Genomic DNA, 20042 nt, shown 5'->3' with positions numbered 1-20042 from the left:
CTCGCCAAAGCGTCACTTCAGAACTGCTACGTGACATGCCAGAGTGCGCATCAGACCGTTTACAGAAACACCAAGGTAACACAGTATTTATTCATCTTTACTGGGTTAGGTTACCATAACATGTCCCTAAACTGCTCAACCAAAGAATCATTGCCATTAGTTACAAATTACAATACTTTGTGTGCGCCCACAAATTAGGTGTTTCTTCTTCACCAATTGGAATCATTGTGACATTGTCGCTCAGGCATAATGCAATCGGCGTTATACTAAGAAACTCTATCTCACGGATTTAAAATTAGAAATGAACGACAACAAACACATTTACATTTCCTCTGTCTCTGGGTCATTAATCTAAGTGGACCCATTGGCCTCGAATCGGGCTAATATATATATTTTTTAATTAAAAGATTATGATTATGCATAGCCAGAGGTGAGGAGTGCTAACAGTATGTATGCAACAGTAAACTTGCTGTAACACGTCCTCAAAGAGTGGTGTAGCCTGCTAAAGAGCCGAAACGACTTGAATGGTATACTTTGGTACACGTTGGTAACGTTGCAAAACACTAGGCTACTCAATAACCTCAGCACCACCAGAAGAGTGATTCGAAACTAAATGGAAACTGCGTAAATTCTTACCGAGATACTGTCGGATGTCCAGCAGAATTTCGGGGGGTCCTCCATTCAACTGGTAAAACAGAGACCCAAAACAGAAGAGAAAAAGAGTAGCCATACAGAAACCATAACCTCTCAGGGGAACACGCAACGGAACCGCTGAGAGAAAGCCGATTTTTTTGTTTTTCCGATCTCTAACGTGGTTTGGAGTCTGGTTGTTGTGAAGGGGACTGTTGCTGAAATTCTTCATAATCTCCTCCTCACAAAGCGCCGCCGAGACCGGTAGTCACCCATCCACCTGTGCAACGTGAAACTTCTTGCTTTGATATAATTTCAAACGGACACCTAATTCAGAAACTTCAGGCACCCGGTACCACCACGGGTTATTTTTTTTCGCGCACTGTTTTCGCCTCCGGTTCGGTCCCTCTCGTCTGTTCTCGCCGGACTATTACTGCAAAGGAAAGTTGCGAGTCCATCCTTCGACTGAGACTTTTCGGGCCAGCAGCGGTGTCAGATTACTGAACGTGGAAAAAATGTTCAGCACATAAGGTTTATTTGCAGTGAGTTTTTAGGTGCAAAACAGCGTCACTGTGTGTACAGCAACAGATCACATTCGGTGTGTTCTCATTCTGTTATGACCCGCTTTCATTTTACAGCAAGGGTGAAGGAGCTGGGGGGACATGTCCCCCCCAACGTTAGAACCCCCCTCATGTGAATATACGTTGATGTGCTAGATCGAATGTGAGCAACTATACGCTTTCTCCTGGCTAGTAGCTAGTTAGGGTTACATTTACAGTTGTATCATTTTTAGCTGTGTCAGGTTTTATTTAACTAGCTAATTCTGGGTAGTTCTGGTTGTGTGAAAAACTTATGGTGAATGTTTTGAGGGCAAGAATACTGGCTAGCTATAGAATGAATTGCACATTACCTGTCCTTGTCTCCATCATAGGGTCAGCAAGTTAGCAATGGATGTGCCACCAGTCAAGAAGAGAAAAAATAGGACATAAGAGTTTTTTTCAAAGGAGTGCAACTGACTTTTTACTTAAGGTCCTTGGCAACTGCCGCACACCGCCCCCTGGCAAACTAGCTTGCAAATTTGAGTGCTTTCAGCTTAGATGTTTGAGTGCTTTTCAACTTCATCACAGTGATTATGGGTCATGAAGGTGAGTTATATGTGTTGAGACTTTGTTTGGTGCTATCATGATCATGGCAGCAGAGTGACAGCCATGAACAGACAGAGGGAGAGAGAGAGAGAGAGGGCACAAACCAAAAGCTAAGATCAACAAGCTCTCACATTCTCACGTCAAAATTAGACATTCATGTTTCTCAAACGTCAAATTTCAAAGTGAGAATTGCCTCTCCAAGCCCATAGACTGATGATCTGTCATAGTGTGAATCAATCTGAATGATCATACTGTATATGCTCTTTGCTGAAAGGATAACATCTTAAGTCCAAAGTGTGTATTGAATGTATTAAATAAGGTGCAATACGCAGAAATCGCTCCATCATTTCCTGATAGCTAAACTTTCAATAGTTCGCCTAATTTCAGTTTATGTAACAAAACAATAATCATTGTACAATCTAAACCGCTGTGAAATATATTTTCAATAACCAGAAATGTTGTATTTTCTGCTGTTTGAAGCTGGTGCACAAAACCGAAAGTAAAAGACGCAAAGACTAAACGTAAGAACGGGAAGTATAGAAATAGCGCACAGAACAGAATTACCACTTCTTAGACTTGCTTTCAATGAGAATGACAGATCTATCACTCACATTTCTATACGAATTTGGTTGGGTCATCAAAAAAGTTACATATTGCAGCCTTAACTTAATGCAGGAGAGAGGTAGCCATGATGATACTCACAGACAAACAAACAGACAGACAGACAGGCCGAGCAGGAGGAGAGAGAGAGGCCACAAACCAACAGGAAAGATAGTGCCTCTTCAAGCTCATGGAGTTCATAGACTGATGTTCTGTCATAGTGTGAATCAATCTGAGTTATCATTTCATTATCTCTGATGAAATGATTGCAGCTTAAGTCTAGAGGGTGTATTGCATGTGGATTCAAATGCAGGAGAGAGGCAGCCATGATGATATTTTGTTTTTGGTAATTGTGGAGATGTATTAATATCAGTTTGACCTTAAAAAAAAGAAGATTTTACTGTGTATGTTGGTTGTTATTATTACAGGATAGTATTATATGTTAAAAAAATTACGTTAAGTTTCAAACCATGCAATATGTAGATCATCAGCAGTAACAATCTGACAGAGGAAGTGAGAAAAATACTAGGGAGTTCATCATACAGTAGCAGAGAAAGAGTATAAATTGGTTGTTTAATTGAATATATCGACATTAACTGTCACACTGGTATTCAGGACAGTATGAATGGCCATGGACCAAAGACAGATTGGACTGTACCAGAGTAAGTGTCCCTCTGCAAGACCCCCCTTAGCCTAGTAAATGTGCCCATTTGTAGGTTAAGATTTGTCTGTATCATTTTCTCAAAAGTCACTAGCAATTAGTTTAGAGCTGTCCCCGACTAAAAAAAAGATTGGTCAACCGATTGGTCTAAATTTTAATAGTGTATTTTTTCATATATAGACACACCCTATGTGTTTTCATAAAACCAACTATATTCATTGAGCTTGTCTGGGTGATTATCTATGTCTATGTGTAGTTTTGTGTCAGCACAATTATTCATTAGCTTCACGGTCTCCAGACGACAGCCGTGACAATAAGACACAAATGACTCAAGAGGGAGCCAGCGATCAAGATAACCAGAAGAAGAAAATAGACTACAGGTGTAGTCGGCAACCTTTCTTATGTGGAATGACAATTTATCTTACCAGTCTTCATATCTCAAAATGATTGTCATGTGGTTAATCAAAATTCTATCCAAATCTAAATGAAAATGATACAAACTTAAAAAGTAACTTCTATTGACATATGTAAAAAATAGCCTACATAAAGCCAACAAATAAAAACATTACAGCCTGCAGGTAGAAAATATAACTTGGGACCAGCCGGAAGTTTGAGCTAGAAAAACTTGCAATATTGTATAACATTATGGGCCCTCAGAGTTTCGGCACCAGTGAGCTCAGCAAACACAGATGTAGGCTATTTGCACAATGGATAAGAAGTAATCAGGTAGGCCTATTTCATGGTGTTTCTGCTGGATCAGAGCAAGACATTTTTCACTTTCACACTGAGTGGTTATCGAAGGGGAGTTGGAAAGATTTTCCAGATGCATTGAGGAACCATTGTCATTCCCAAATGGATGTAAAAAACACACTTTGTTGGCTTGCTGTTTGAGGTGAAGAAAACATTACTTTGAGAAGCTCCACAGCTTATTAGTTGTGGTGTGTTAAGCCAATCAAAAATACTATCATATCCCCAAATGGGCACATTTATTTGCCTACATTTTGGTGCAGTCCAGGTATCCTGCAGATGGTGCCTGATAGGCCTACCTCAGACATGCTCAGTCGTGGATAGTCAGGTGGTAAGGTACAGTAAATAAAGGAGTGCAAGGTGCTTATTAGGCCTACATGCAAATTACCTGAGGGGATGCAAGTCCACTTAGTCAAAAGGACTAGAGAGTGAGTGGAACTCCAACCTTCATCCATCCCACTTAATTGTACAGTAGGTGTGTGTGTCCAGTATCTCTACTCCAGGGGTTCCCAAACTTAATTTGGCACGCAACACCATTTTGAAATAAGAAAATGTCTGCGACCACACCATGTAAAATAAGTTATGTAATCAACAGGCAATGTTTACTTTTTCATTGGAGCTATTTCAGTGTATTACAAATCATTCTGACAGTACTTTTGACAGTATTTAATTCTGAACGAAGTATGGTTAGAAGTGACTGAAATGCATCAGAAAAGTATTGGGAAATTCAGAAGATAATCAGGCATTCGTTTTTGATGATCTTCTGTGTAGAAAATAACATCATCATTGAAGCCAGTCTGATTTAGTGCCTGGTGATGTCCATTCTTTACTAATGAGTCCTGCGTGGCTTGTGGCCATTGTAGAGGGAAACAGAGTCTTATATTTCAGTGATGTGGTCATAATATTTCGTAGCTTAAACGGTTTAAAAGATAGAGAAACATTTGTAGGAAGACAACATAAACAGGTGTTCATTACAACCACATCTAGCAGCTACCAGAGGTTACTGGTGTAACCCCAGTTCTATGAACCAAACACAATTTAGTTTATTGTCATGCTGGTATGAAGAGATTCGGGAGACAGGCGCAGGATTGCGTAATATATTTTTTGATTCAGCCCAAATTACGGCATGCCGTGTAAAGGCACGGGGATAAAGACCAAACAAACACGTACACAAAACACAGGGTTGAAACCCAAACAAAAGAGCGAGGAGTACCTCAAATAAATACAGTTGCGCACAATGATTAACACATGGGACGAGACCCGTAATCATCTGCGCAATCCACAAGGGCACGAAAGCCCAAAACACACAGCACAGGTACTCACTCGCACCAACGGACATTGTAACAATAATCGACACCACCATGGTGAACAAAGGGCACATATATACAAATACAATCCGTGGGAATAGGGGCCAGGTGTGCGCAATGAAAGTTCCAGAGGGATCCGTGACATTTATTTTATTTCACAGTTTTTCTCGCGACCCCATTTTAAAATTAAGTGACCCCACATGGGGTCGTGACCCGTAGTTTGGGAAACGCTACTCCCTCTACCCCCTCAGGCCTGCAGTAAGGCGACAGGAGGAAGATATAGCCACAGCATCTCTCCCTCTAACTGACCACAGCTTTCTCTTGATCACATGACCAGATACAACAACTCTGGAAAAACTCCTGCTGGACCCAGATTGAGACAGTACGCTGAGACAGTAGCCTCAGTGCCGGCCCTGGGCACGTTGTTTTAACTCAGTCGGGGGCTCACAGTAGTGGAGAGGGTAGAAAGTTTTAAGTTCCTTGGCGTACACATCACGGACAAACTGAAATGGTCCAACCACACAGACAGCATCGTGAAGAAGGTTCAGCAGTGCCTCTTCAACCTCAGGAGGCTGAAGAAATTCGGCTTGTCACCAAAAACACTCAAACTTTTACAGATGTACATTTGAGAGAATCCTGTCAGGCTGCATCACCGCCTGGTACGGCAACTGCTCTGCCCATAACCGTAAGGCACTCCAGAGGGTAGTGAGGTCTGCACAACGCATCAACGGCGGCAAACTACCTGCCATCCAGGACACCTACACCACCCGATGTCACAGGAAGGCCAAAAAAATCATCAAGGACAACATCCACCCGAGCCACTGCCTGTTCACCCCGCTATCATCCAGAAGGCGAGCATCAAAAGCAGGGACCAAGAGACTGAAAAACAGCTTCTATCTCAAGGCCATCAGACTGTTAAACAGCCATCACTAGCATTGAGTGGCTGCTGCCAACATACCGACTACACTACAGCCACTGGAAAAATGGATGTAATAAATGTATCACTAGCCACTTCATATAATGTTTACATACCCTACATTACTCATCTCATATGTATATACTGTACTCTATACCATCCACTGCATCTTGCCTATGCCGTTCTATACCATCACTCATTCATATATTTTTTTTATGTACATATTCCTATTCATTCCTTTACACTGTGTGTATAAGGTAATTGTTGTGAAATTGTTAGGTTAAATTACTCGTTGGATATTACTGCATTGTCAGAACTAGAAGCACAAACATTTCGCTACACTCGTATTAACATCTGCTAACCATGTGTATGTGACAAATAAAATTTGATTTGACTTACTATTGTTGAATGTTATAGTAGTACAGTCGTGGCCAAAGGTTTTGAGAACGATACAAATATGAATTTCCACAAAGTTTGCTGCTTCAGTGTCTTTAGACATTTTTGTCAGATGTTACTATGGAATACTGGCATGCTGTCAATAAACTTCTGGGCAACATCCTGACTGATGGCAGCCAATTCTTGCATATTCAATGCTTGTATTTTGTCAGAATTTGTGGGTTTTTGTTTGTCCACCTGCCAAGTTCTCAATGGGATTAAGGTCTGGGGAGATTCCTGGCCATGGACCCAAAATATCGATGTTTTGTTCCCCGAGCCATTTAGTTATCACTTTTGCCTTATGGCAAGGTGCTCCATCATGCTGGAAAAGGCATTGTTCGTCACCGAACTGTTCCTGGATGGTTGGGAGAAGTTGCTCTCCGAGGATGTTTTGGTACCATTCTTTATTCATGGCTGTGTTCTTAGGCAAAATTGTGAGTGAGCCCACTCCCTTGGCTGAGAGGCAACCCCACACATGAATGGTCTCAGGATGCTTTACTGTTGGCTTGACACAGGACTGATGGTAGTGCTCACCTTGTCTTCTCCGGACAAGCTTTTTTCCAGATGCCCCAAACAATCGGAAAGGGGATTCATCAGAGAAAATTACTTTACCCCAGTCCTCAGCAGTCTAATCCCTGTTCCTTTTGCAGAATATCAGTCTGTCGCTGATGTTTTTCCTGGAGAGAAGTGGCTTCTTTCCTGCCCTTCTTGACACCAGGCCATCCTCCAAAAGTCTTCGCCTCACTGTGCGTGCAGATGCACTCACACCTGCCTGCTGCGATTCCTGAGCAAGCTCTGTACTGGTGGTGCCCCGATCCCGCAGCTGAATCAACTTTAGGAGACGGTCCTGGTGCTTGCTGGACTTTCTTGGGCGCCCTGATGCCTTCTTCACAACAATTGATCCGCTTTCCTTGAAGTTCTTGATGATCTGATAAATAGTTGATTTAGGTGCAATCTTACTGGCAGCAATATCCTTGCCTGTGAAGCCCTTTTTGTGCAAAGCAATGATGACGGCACGTGTCTCCTTGCAGGTAACCATGATTGACAGGAAGAGCAATGATTCCAAGCACCACTCTCCTTTTGAAGCTTCCAGTCTGTTATTCGAACTCAATCAGCATGACAGAGTGATCTCCAGCCTTGTTCTCGTGAACACTCACACCTGTGTTAACGAGAGAATCACTGACATGATGTCAGCTGGTCGTTTTGTGGCAGGGCTGAAATGCAGTGGAAATGTTTTTGGGGGATTCAGTACTTTACTGCAATTAATTGCAATTCATCTGATCACTCTTCATAACATTCTGGAGTGTATGCAAATTGCTATCATACAAACTGAGGCAGCATACTTTGTGAAAATTAATATTTGAGTCATTCTCAAAACCTTTGGCCACGACTGAAGAATATACAAAATGTTGAAATTTGGTTGTACATCAGCAATTATCTTTTCATGTCACACCAAAAAATGCTGTGTTGTTTGATTGTCACTTAGTTGGGTTGTTTGCTTTAAAAACTGCTGGTTTTTCGCTGCTGAGAGCTGGGTTATTGAGATAACATGAGCTAACAATACAACATAGCAGCTTAACCGGAATGACATTTACTTTCACACGTGGCTTAGGCCACCCGTGAAAGTAAATGTCAGTTTTATTTATCCATTATTTTACTAGGTAAGTTGACTGAGAACATGTTCTCATTTGCAGCAACAACCTGGGGAATAGTTACAGGGGGATTAATGAGCCAATTGTAAACTGGGGATTATTAGGTGACCATGATGGTTTGAGGGCCAGATTGGGAATTTAGCCAGGACACCAGGGTTAACACTCCTACTCTTACAATAAGTGCCATGGGATCTTTTAATGACCTCAGAGAGTCAGGACACCCATTTAACATCCCATCCGAAAGACAGCACCCTACACAGGGAAGTGTCCCCCATCACTGCCCTGGTGCATTGGGATATTTTTTTTAGACCAGAGGAAAGAATGCCTCCTACTGGCCCTCCAACACCACTTCCAGCAGCATCTGGTCTCCCATCCAGGAACTGACCAGGACCAACCCTGCTTAGCTTCAGAAGCAAGCCAGCAGTGGTATGCAGGGTGGCATTCCGGTTAATCTGCTATGTTGTATTGTTAGCTCATGGTAAGGCTGTACACTGACACTTTTGAAACTTTAATGAGGCTTACACAAATGTGAGTTATTGAAGAGCCGATGTATTGCAATGTTGGGATATGTGTATGATAATGTCATGAATTTTATATTATAATATGACATGTGCAAAAATATTGAAGGTAAACTGGAATTTGCAGTGATGGTATATTAGTCTACCCAGCTGTCCAAACTTGTAGTAATCATGGTCGAATTACCGATCGGGCACAAGGAGCACTTGCCCAGGGGCCCTGAGCTCCAGGGGGCCTGCATTGATTTAGTTTGTCATTCTCACTCAGATATCATATTAACATGGCATAAGTCATGTCAAAATGTGTAGAATTGCAGGAAATTAACTGTACAACTGCACATTTTTCTCTCCGCCCCATGGCAAAACAAGTAGAATTGCATGAAATTAGTTATAAAATTGCACACAAAAAATTATCAGCTGTATGGTAAATTGTGTAAACAGGTACAGTCTCGTGACAGACTTAGACACATACTGTATAATGGTCCTCTAACTCACTTTTAGTGATAGCAGCTGTATTGTAGTAATAGTCTCTATGTGAAACATTCTAACCCAAAGCCATGGGTATAAACACAGATCTAGAATCTCATTCTATTTCTATGGGTATAAACACAGATCTAGAATCTCATTCTATTTCTATAGGTATAAACACATCTAGATTCACATTATATTTCTATGGGTATAATCACAGATCTAGAATATCATTCTATTTCTATGGGTATAATCACAGATCTATAATCTCATTATATTTCTATGGGTATAAACAGATCTAGAATCTCATTCTATTTCTATAGATATACACACAAATCTAGAATCACATTCTATTTCTATGGGTATAATCACAGATCTAGAATCTCGTTCTATTTCTATGGGTATAAACACATATCTAGAATCTCATTATATTTCTACAGGTACAAACACAGATCTAGAATCTCATACTATTCCATGGGTTATCCAGAGAGATGGGCACTGTGTCATTCCTGTGTGAGTGTATACAAACACAGGGTGGCAAGAAATGGTTTTTATTATATTTCAGAATTACATAGTTATAGACATCATTTTTTGTTTCAATACACAAGCAAATCTTTATAGACAATCATTAGATAGTTGAAACCAAAGAAAATAATTTGTACACTTATACTTTACATTACACACTGTAGCTTTTCACTAGCTAAAGCAATATGCAGGAAGGTATTGCTATGTGTATAGTACAGCTAATAATTACAGTTGATATGAAAAGCCCCAAAATAAGTTATTTAAATACCAAATAACATATACAGAATGTGCAACTCTTGTTAATCATTTCATTTATGTAATTATGTTTTTTTTTGTACGATTGCAAAAACAAATTGGAAGTTAAGTCATTGGAACAGGTTAATTCATGAATGATTATTAATTACATTTGTACATTAACTTGGCATTGGGAACTCAATACTAAGATAACTAAATCCCAGTTTAACCCATTCAAACCCTTTACCTTACCTGAAAAGAAATGTCCGCTTATGGACTTAAAGAAAATTTTGCAAATTTTGCGTGAATTTTCTAATTTACTTTCTAAAGTGCATTTTACAGTGACAATATTTTTTCTTTACAAAAAAATCTTCAATGTTAGGTATTTTTGTTTCTTGAAAAACTCCCCCTACCACTACTAACCTGGAGCACCACTATGATTGAAGAGAAAAGGCATCAAACTTCTTTCGAGTGTCCACTGCAAAAGCCTCCCCGATGTTTACACCACTCTGTCCAACTTTTATTTTGAAACCCGAGAGCTAGGGATAATTGTTTGCAATATGAAGACCTCACACAAGTAGAATGACATTACGTGGGTGGATCCACTCACACCAAGCTTGGACTAGGAATCCACTGCTAGGGACTCACAGGTCTGGCCTGCTGTTTCAGTGAATGGGGATTCAGTACGTCCCTACAGAGGTGAGGTGACCATCTCACAATCTCATCTGTCCTCCCTGACTGTGTCTCTCTCTAAGACTGTAGTACTGAGTGGTGCTGTGGCCGGCTGTTGAATATGGGGACACTATGTTTAAATCAGACTTCCTGTGGATTAACATCTGTGCTTAACAAGGAAACCACCAGTTGAGCTATGTGGCTGCTAATGTGTGTACTTTGATCCCATACATCTGCAGGCAGCTAAACGTGTGTGTGTGTGGTGTGTGTGTGTGTGTGTGTGTGTGTGTGTGTGTGTGTGTGTGTGTGTGTGTGTGTGTGTGTGTGTGTGTGTGTGTGTGTGTGTGTGTGTGTGTGTGTGTGTGTGTGTGTGTGTGTGTGTGCAACTAACAATCACCGTCGTTACAAGCCTTTGCACATTCAAAACATATAGGCCTGGTGAGGCTGTGAAAAAAATCAGGCCTTAGTCAAAGGGAATGTGGATGGGGGTTGAAATGCCTATTTATAATGCTGAGTACATGAATAGATGTTTATCGAACTGTTTTCTTTACATAATGGTAAGGCAACTTAAAATGAGCTCGTTTAGACATATGGAGTCTGCAAAGGAAAAGATGATTAGAGCGGTACTGTGTAGACAGCCTTACTGTAAGGACCTACATATTGGAGGATTAAATGCAATTAAGATATGTTTTGAAATCTGCAATATAATCATATCGATATCTGTCTGACTGTCTAGTTACATTAACTGAGATGGTCTGAAGACATTTCAGACATTGACATTCCACAAAGCAGACAAACAAATACTATTGAACACACATACTGTAAAAACACCTTGAAATTAGAATATATGGTACAGTATATTACAAAAACACTATAGCATGATAGAAAATTAGGATTTGAAATCCCAATACAACAGCATTGTTTGCCTATGTCATGTTTTGTGTAATGTTTTAGTTGATTAACTGCAAGAAAACCCATTGTCCAGTCTTGCTATAGCATTTGGCAATGGGATTAACAACAAAAGTAAAAATTTACATTGAAATACCAGTGCCCCCTGTACATAGCCTCATTATTCTTATTGTGTTACTTTTTATTATTACTTTTATTTGAGTCTACTTGGTAAATATTTTCTTAATTCTTCTTGAACTGCACTGTTGGTTAAGGGCTTGTAAGTAAGCATTCCACGTTAAAATATACACTTGTTATTTTCGGTGCATGTGACAAATAGTGTTTGATTTGGTTTGATTTGAAAGAAATTGCTTTGGCCAAGCTACATATTCTTATTACTCTCCTGTGCTTTTGTCTCACACAAGAGCAGAAAATTAAGCACTTATATACCTTTATATGAAGTCAAACCTAAAAAATAAAAAAGGGAGACTGTGCTATTTTTCCTTCAAGGCAGTACTTCTCAGTCTTGAGTTATACGACTGGAGAGGGAGGGAGAGAGGGAGAGAGGGAGAGAGGGGGAGAGAGGGAGAGGGAGAGAGAGAGGGAGAGAGAGAGGGAGAGAGAGAGGGAGAGAGAGAGGGAGAGAGAGAGGGAGAGAGAGAGAGGGAGAGAGAGAGAGAGAGGGAGAGAGAGATAAAGGCATCTGATAACTGTTCTCGACAGTCGGGAACAATTTCACCGTAAACAAGACAGAAATAGATTGATAAAGACATGGGGGAACAGGTTTTCTGCTCTTAAGTTTCAGGTGTGGGCTGGGCTGCAACAGCGTGCCATCCGCAGTCCAGTCAAAAGCCTCAATAGCTGTTGAAAGCTGTGCTGTGGTCACTTGCACAGTTATTCAGTTCTGCATTTATTTGCAACTGTGTTTCAGTCTCAACTATGTCAACAGAGCAGACAGCCATGACATAGCTGTTCAACTTTCCGAGTTTCACCTGCATTGATTCCACTGTCACAGTTATGACTGTGCATCTCTGTGTGCGCTGACCAAACGGGCCTCGCTGACCAGTCTACGGGCGTGTCTCTCGTCCCTCACCCCCGCCTCCCACACAACGCTCTCTGTGAGAGATGACACGTGCCCCAACGTGTCATATCCTGCTGCTTCCAGGTACGTGGCGTACATGGGCAGGCCGATGGACACCAACCAATCAGAGACGGTGCTCAAGTGACCGGGGGAGAGAGGCTTCCTGCACATCTCTGTTAAACCTCCAAACGGGATCTGGGGAATACCGGTGAAAACATTCAGGAATTTTGTGTAAATAATAACACATAAAACATAGCAATGACACCTTAAATGTGTCATCTGAAAATAACAGGTTCCAACTTTGCCCTGGTGACCATGTAGCTAAACGCTTATTGAATCTGTCCCGTAAAGGCTAGCAGACAGACAGGTAGTGGTGCAGTACAGTACTCACAGCCATGCGGTGCTGCTTGCGGAGCAGCTTGAGGCGGACCTGGTCTATGGCGGGGGCAACATCTTTCACTGGCTGCTCCAGGTCTTCACTGTAGCGCTGCACCAGGGGCTGGGGGATACCACACCGACCATGCTGGATGGAGGGAGGAATGGAGACAAACAGATGTAGAGAAACTGGGGATGAGTGAGAAGAGTGACACACAGACACACGTATACACACATACAAACGTGCACACATGCAAGCACACTTGAAACATATTGGCGTGGGAACTCATGCACATTGGGAGATCTGGTTTCTTTGCTACCATACTGATGGAGAAAGAGAGACCCTCTACTTGGGAGCACAACAACTCACATTTTTCTACTAAAACCCCAAAACCATGAAAACCCTAAGTAACCATGACCTGGAGTAAATCTGGAGTAAATCTTAGTTGCTACACAAGGAAACGTCAAATTCATATTTGAAAGAAACTGGAATCCCTCCCTCAAACTATAGGCCTAGAAAAGACAAGCCAATCAGAAACCATGGTGACTTCGTTCTCTCTCTCTTTTTCAATAAAACATCTGTTAGCCTCTGTCAAGACCATGAGTTCATAGATCAAAACACAAGATGCAGTGAGACCAAAATCCTCTACACATTTATTGGCTGCAGTCACTGTGTTTGTCAATCGAAACCTCTACAAGAACCACATGTTTTTAGAACAGCTCAGAGACTAGGGCTGAAGTAGGAGCTAGCTCTCTCACTTTATTTGCTAATTTGAACATTATGAGTCTGGTGAGTCCCGGTTTCTGTCTGTTTAAGAGAGAAGGAAGCAGACGAGTAATGTGAAATAATGAGTCGAACTGACAAGCCTATCGGCTGGGAGATAAGCTCATATTTAAAGGATAGACTGCTGAGGGAGGGTACCGTTTTATTAAAACCGTCTCAAAAGAGAGAGAGAGACAGAGAAACACAAATGATGCGGGTGATCCCATAACATGTCATAAGTAGATTAGACTAGCCAAAGGTTGATTGCTATGCATGAAGAGAGAACCCAAGGGAATTATGTGGGGAAAATGTTTGAAAACATCTCTCTCTCCCTTTCTCAAAACGCTCCAGACCCCTGGAGTCATGGTCAGTCTCCAGCCAGTCCAGGACAACCCAGCCAAACTGGATCGGAGGCCACTCAGAGTGGAGGAATAGAGAGATGCATAGATGTGGACACAGCCAAGTGTCCAGTCTGACCCTAGCATAGCCCTACTCCCAATACTACACCCCTAGTGTCCGGAGAGTGTCTCTGCACTGCAGCATTAATCCTCATTAATATAAGAAGTGCTTGCAGTGCTGTGTTGTGCGTCCCTATGAGATACACCACACATACAAAAGTACTGTACCAGTCAAAAGTTTGGACTCACCTACTCATTCAAGGGTTTTTCTTTATTTTTTAAACAATTTTCTACATTGTAGAATAATAGTGAAGACATCAAAACTAAACACAAATAGAATGAATATACTGTAGGAACCATAACAATTATTCGAAGTAGCCACCCTTTGCATTGATGACAGCTTTGCACACTCTTGATATTCTCTCAACCAGCTTCACCTGGTATGCTTTTCCAACAGTCTTGAAGGAGTTCCCACATATGCTGAGACCTTATTGGCTGCTTTTCCTTTACTCTGCGGTCCAACTCATCCCAAACCATCTCAATTGGGTTGTGGTCAGATGATTGTGGAGGCCAGGTCACCTGATGCAGCACTCCATCACTCTCCTTCTTGGACAAATAGCCCTTACACAGCCTGGTGGTGTGTTGGCTCAATGTCCTGTTGAAAAACAAGTGAGAGTCCCACTAAGCGCATACCAGATGGTATGGCGTATAGCTACAGAATGCTGTGGTAGCAAGGCTGGTTAAGTGTGCCTTGAATTCTAAATGAATAACAGATGGTGTCACCAGCAAAGTACCCCCACACCATCACACCTCCTCCTCCATGCTTCACGGTGGGAACCACACATGCGGAGATCACCCGTTCACCTACTCTGCATCTCACAAAGACACGGAAACACAAATCTCAAATATGGACTCATCAGACCAACGGACATATTTCCACCGGTCTAATGTCCATTGCTCGTGTTTCTTGGACCAAGCAAGTCTCTTCTTATTATTGGTGTCCTTTAGTAGTGGCTTCTTTGCAGAAATTTGACCATGAAGGCCTGATTCATGCAGTCTCCTTTGAACAGTTGATGTTCAGATGAGTCTGTTACTTTAACTGTTAAGCATTTATTTGGGCTGCAATCTGAGGCTTCTAACTCTAATGAACTTATACTCTGCAGCAGAGGTAACTCTGGTTCTTCCTTTCCTGTGGTGGTCCTCATGAGAGCAAGTATCATCACATCGCTTGATGGTTTTTGCTACTGCACTTGAAAAAAAATTCAAAGTTCTTGACATTTTTCGGATTGAAAACATTTGCTGAATTCGAGCCACGCCTGTTCGACGAGCAGGTGTCCACATTCATTTGGTCATGTAGTGTATTTCTCACCTCTACCCCAGCCCAGCCTGTCTGTGGTTAACCTGGCAGAGATGAGGCTCCATGTTAAAGAGCTGGTCTCTGGCATCGTGTGTGTGTGTGTGTGTGTGTGTGTTCAACTTGGGCTCTGGCATGGTGTATGTGTGTTTGTGTGTGTGTGTGTGTGTGTGTTCAACTCGGGCTCTGGCATTGTGTTTATGTATGTGTGTGTGTGTGTGTGTGTGTGTGTATTGAACTTGGGCTCTGGCATGGTGTATGTGTGTTTGTGCGTGTGTGGGTGTGTTCTACTCGGGCTCTGGCATGGTGTATTTGTGTTCGTGTGTGTGTGTCTTCTACTCGGGCTCTGGCATGGTGTGTGTGTGTTTGTGTGTGTGTTCTACTCGGGCTCTGGCATGGTCTATGTGCGTTTGCGTGTGTGTGTGTTCTACTCGGGCTCTGGCATGGTCTATGTGTGTGTGTGTTCTACTCGGGCTCTTGCATGGTGTATGTGTGTGTGTGTGTTCAACTCGGGCTCTGGCATGGTGTATGTGTGTGTGTGTGTGTGTTCAACTCGGGCTCTGGCATGGTGTATGTGTATGTGTGTGTTCAACTCGGGCTCTGACATGATGTATGTGTGTTTGTGTGTGTGTTCAACTCGGGATGTTTGTTTTATAATCTCAACCCACCTGCCTTCACTGAGTTTCAGCCCCTTAAACTTAACAGACTGTATCACTATCACTATTTTCCCCTCTCATAGTCTAGCTGTTAGTCTAGCTCTCCTTCTCTCTCTCTCTCTCTCTCTCTCTCTCTCCAGGCTGGTTATGTATGAGTCCAGTAGCCTAGTCAAAGGCCTTGACAGCCAGGAGACCAAAACACAATATAACGCTTCCAATAATGCATTTATTGACCTCGTTTACTGGACTCCTATACAGACATAATGTACTTTCACACACAGAGTGCGTGGGCAAGTCCTCATCACTTGTGGCCCAATCTGGACCGTTTACTAAAGTGTTTTATTTCATTTGTACGGGTGTAAGATTATATACATTTTATTTATTTTGGGTGCTAGATCGAATCCCTGAGCTGACAAGGTAAGAATCTGTCATTCTGCCCATGAACAAGGCAGTTAAGCCACTGTGTGTGTGTGTGTTCAACTCGGGCTCTGGCATGGTTTGTAAAAGGGCTTTATACACTTATAAATATAGCAATGTATTAACGTACGTGACATCAAAGAGGGCCAACCAACTTCCTGGTAGAAGGATGCAGTGATGACTACTAAAACTGCTACCCATAATATAGTGCAGTGTGCTATGATAAACTGCATCTAACCAACTTCCTGGTAGAAGGATGCAGTGATGACTACTAAAACTGCTACCCATAATATAGTGCAGTGTGCTATGATAAACTGCATCTAACGGCCTTAATGAAGTGGCAGCTGTGTTCGCCATTTGTTCTTAACTGACTTGCTTAGTGAAAAAAAAAATGATCAGGGAGTCATACTGAGAACAATGTCTCTTCTACAGATGAGCCCTGAATTACATAAACGACATCAAAATATAGGTACAAGATGCAAGCAGGAAGAAAAACCCGGTCGTAAAACACAAACACATTCATCAACAATGACGTCTTCAATCAGCTTTATGAATTTCCCTAGAAGCACCAAAACATCAAATCTAAGAACCTTTTTGGTCCACAAAATAAGGTGCAAGAAAACTAAAAGCTGATTTGCCTAACTTAGTAGAGACAAAGGGAATTTTCCAGAGTTAGCCATCCTTGAGACTGGGTGTGGTAACTCACAAGTCTAAATTTGAGTAATCTTGTTATGCACAGCGGGACTATTTGTAAAAGGGCTTTATACACTTATAAATATAGCAATGTATTAACGTACGTGACATCAAAGAGGGCCAACCAACTTCCTGGTAGAAGGATGCAGTGATGACTACTAAAACTGCTACCCATAATATAGTGCAGTGTGCTATGATAAACTGCATCTAACGGCCTTAATGAAGTGGCAGCTGTGTTCGCCATAGTCTAGGACTGATAGGAACGTCAACGGAATAATCTGCTTTCTACTATTTAGCGAGAGGCATGATCTATCTCTATAGAAGAAGCACATTTTTTGAAGAAGCACACCGCTTCTTAACTAAGTCCTCAGTATGCTTTTTAAAAGACAGCTTTTCATCTATCAAGATGCCCCAACAGATAACTCAGATTTTTCTCTCTTCTGATTGACAAATATCTCATGCCCAGATATTTGTAAGCAGGGACACAATCAATACGGACACCGTCCAAAATACACATTTTGAAATTGTCACCGAGTTATTTGATGCACTCTAGAGAACAAAATATACTATAATGAACATAAAATGAAGCATGTTCACATCCATGTGTGAGCTGTATAACCCCCAGCTGTGACAAACTGGACTTGTGAGAGTGAGATTTAGGATGTGGTGGATGGGTGTGTGTGTATTCTACACAGTAACAGCAGGTACATAACAATAGTAGCAGGTTGTGGGGGTAACTGACCTTGTCTGAGTAGGGTTCCTCTGTGAGGTCAATGCCCTCGGCCTCCAGCCTCTGCTCCAGCACGGTGTTGAGATCGACGGCCATCTTAACATGGGACACCTTCCTGGCCACCGTCATCTTGCCACTACCCCCCTGGATCTGAGCCTGAGGGCAGGCCGACTCAGGCAGGTCAGACAGCCAAGGAGGGGGCACGGCCGGGGGTGTGCCTGGTTCCTCTGGTTCTAGAGAGGGGGTGGTGGTGGAGGCAGGGGAGGCTGGAGTAGGGCTGGCTGGAGAGGGGGAGATATGGGTACTAGAGGCCTTACTGGGGAGGGCTGGAGCCCTGGAACTGGGGCTGTTGATGACAGGGCTGGGGGGATGAGAGTTGGTGGAGGAATAGGAATGAGTTGGGGAGGAGAGCACAAGAGAGGGGTGGCACATCCCATTGGCTAGGCACTCTTTGGACTTCTTGATTGGGACAGGAGGGGGCACTGGGGGCTTTTTGGGGTGAGTCCAGATGCTTCTCTCCCCCAGCAGGGTTTCGGGAGGACTGGAGATCAGGTTGGGCAGGCTTTTCTGGGGCTGGGGAAGCAAGGCAATGGAACAGGGTGGTCTGAGGGGCAGCTGGGAGGGCACAGGGGGGAGGTCAGATTGTCCTTTAGGGCTCACAGCAATCCCCCCATTCTGAGCCGGTGGTGAACCCCTATCTCCATGAGCCTGGAGGCCCTTCACTGGGCTGGTGGTGCCCAACTTGGAGCCACCATTAGCGGGCTTGGGTTCCAGGCTGTGGTCCTTCTTCTGGTGGAAGGCCTGTTCCCAGTGGAGGTCCCCCAGGGAGTGGGATCTCTTCCAGGCCTGGAGGCTGGTGGCATCCAGTGGCCCGTCCAGGTCCTCACAGCTGAGACTGGCTGGCATGGGGGTCTGGCGGGGGCCCTTCCTCAGCCCCAGCATGCTCAAGCCCCTCAAGGTGGGCTTGAGGAAGAAGTGCTTGGTGAAGTTGACTGTGCGCTCCATCTTGCTCTGCTGCAGGGCCTCAGTGGACTGGGTCATGGGCAGGGTGGGGTAGTCTGGGGACTGGAGGCCCACAGAGGAGCGGTTGGAGTGAGATGTCTTTCTGCTCTTGCCTGAAACACAGTGAACAACATATCCCTCTTCAATCTGGAGCTGGGACAGGTTGCATAAACAGATCTCGAGACTTTGACTTAAAACAGATAGCGACAGAGCACTAACTGAAACCTGATACTGAGCTGTACTGTATGTATTGGATAATGGATTTCATATCACTATGGGTGCTGTGCTGTTTGCATTGCGTTTTGATCATCACTATCAGTTGTGAATGTGAAGAGGACATGTGAATCGGAAACAGCCTGTTCACACTGAAGTGGTTCAGTCTCTCTCCCACTATTTATGGCCTTAGATCAAAAGGTCGATCTGATTTAAGAGCATAGCTGGACACAGTGACATTGTGTTATCTGTCAGTACACAACTTGCCTGTGTAACGTTCAACTAGCCAGAGTAATGTGCATAACAACACAGATTTCTTTTATTTTTAGTGACGATAGCCTTGTAAATGCAACGCTGCACTCACAATACAAATTCAGATGCAGGACATCAGTATAGTGCATCTCAGAAAACACATTACAGTAACAGAAGGCTAGGGGCCAACCTGCCATTCATGGCTTATTAGAGCAACATGAAGACGTGTCTAAAATAGCACTAAATGCCATATTTCAAGTCTCATTTAATAATGAATTGCATGCATTGCATGACACACAATTTTATCAAACATATCACACACACATCAGTAATCTGTATCTCTATTCATTTGGAGAGCAGTGAAAGATTTGTGCAGATTGAAGTCAGTCTGATGTTTTTAAAGTTGATGTGCTGTTTCAATGTGCTTGTTATTGCCAATTTTCCATCCAAAAGATGTTTGATATCTGGCCCAGCTAACCACCATCCCAGGCTAGCTTCCAATCATTTGTTTAATAAAGATATTTTGGATTTCCTATCAGGGCATAAGACAAAAGTATTGACCCCAGAGTCAGATGTCTGCTTTTCAAAATAAATGAATGCTCAAACACTCCAATACACACAACTTTTCTTAAAAAACAGACACTCAGTAATCAATCTAAATGTTGCTGATTCTTTGTGATGGTGGTACATCAGTTGTGAAGAATGATTCATCT

General features: G+C 42.7%; 2 protein-coding genes across 6 annotated transcripts in view; both read right to left on the bottom strand.

The window, feature by feature from the left end:
- The window catches only part of usta (uronyl 2-sulfotransferase a), a 138304-nt gene extending 137095 nt beyond the window's left edge, over positions 1 to 1209 (bottom strand). The window contains exon 1 of the mRNA XM_020496964.2: positions 637 to 1209. Coding sequence (XP_020352553.1) covers positions 637 to 862 — 226 coding nt within the window. The 5' untranslated portion in view covers positions 863 to 1209. The remainder of the gene's footprint in view (positions 1 to 636) is intronic.
- An 8402-nt stretch (positions 1210 to 9611) lies between these two features.
- The window catches only part of LOC109901001 (SAM and SH3 domain-containing protein 1), a 299602-nt gene continuing 289171 nt past the window's right edge, over positions 9612 to 20042 (bottom strand). For all 5 annotated transcript variants that reach the window (XM_031837557.1, XM_020496961.2, XM_020496963.2 and 2 more), the window contains 3 exons: positions 17875 to 18977; positions 12868 to 12999; positions 9612 to 12671 (listed from right to left, as the gene is read on the bottom strand). In XM_031837557.1, the coding sequence (XP_031693417.1) occupies positions 12411 to 12671; positions 12868 to 12999; positions 17875 to 18977 (1496 nt within the window). In that variant the 3' untranslated portion in view covers positions 9612 to 12410. The remainder of the gene's footprint in view (positions 12672 to 12867; positions 13000 to 17874; positions 18978 to 20042) is intronic.

The sequence above is a fragment of the Oncorhynchus kisutch genome, linkage group LG12 (assembly GCF_002021735.2).
Source record: "Oncorhynchus kisutch isolate 150728-3 linkage group LG12, Okis_V2, whole genome shotgun sequence".
Lineage (NCBI taxonomy): Eukaryota > Metazoa > Chordata > Actinopteri > Salmoniformes > Salmonidae > Oncorhynchus > Oncorhynchus kisutch.
The sequence above is the reverse complement of the archived record's forward strand: the minus strand, read 5'-3'. Positions and strand labels throughout refer to the sequence as shown.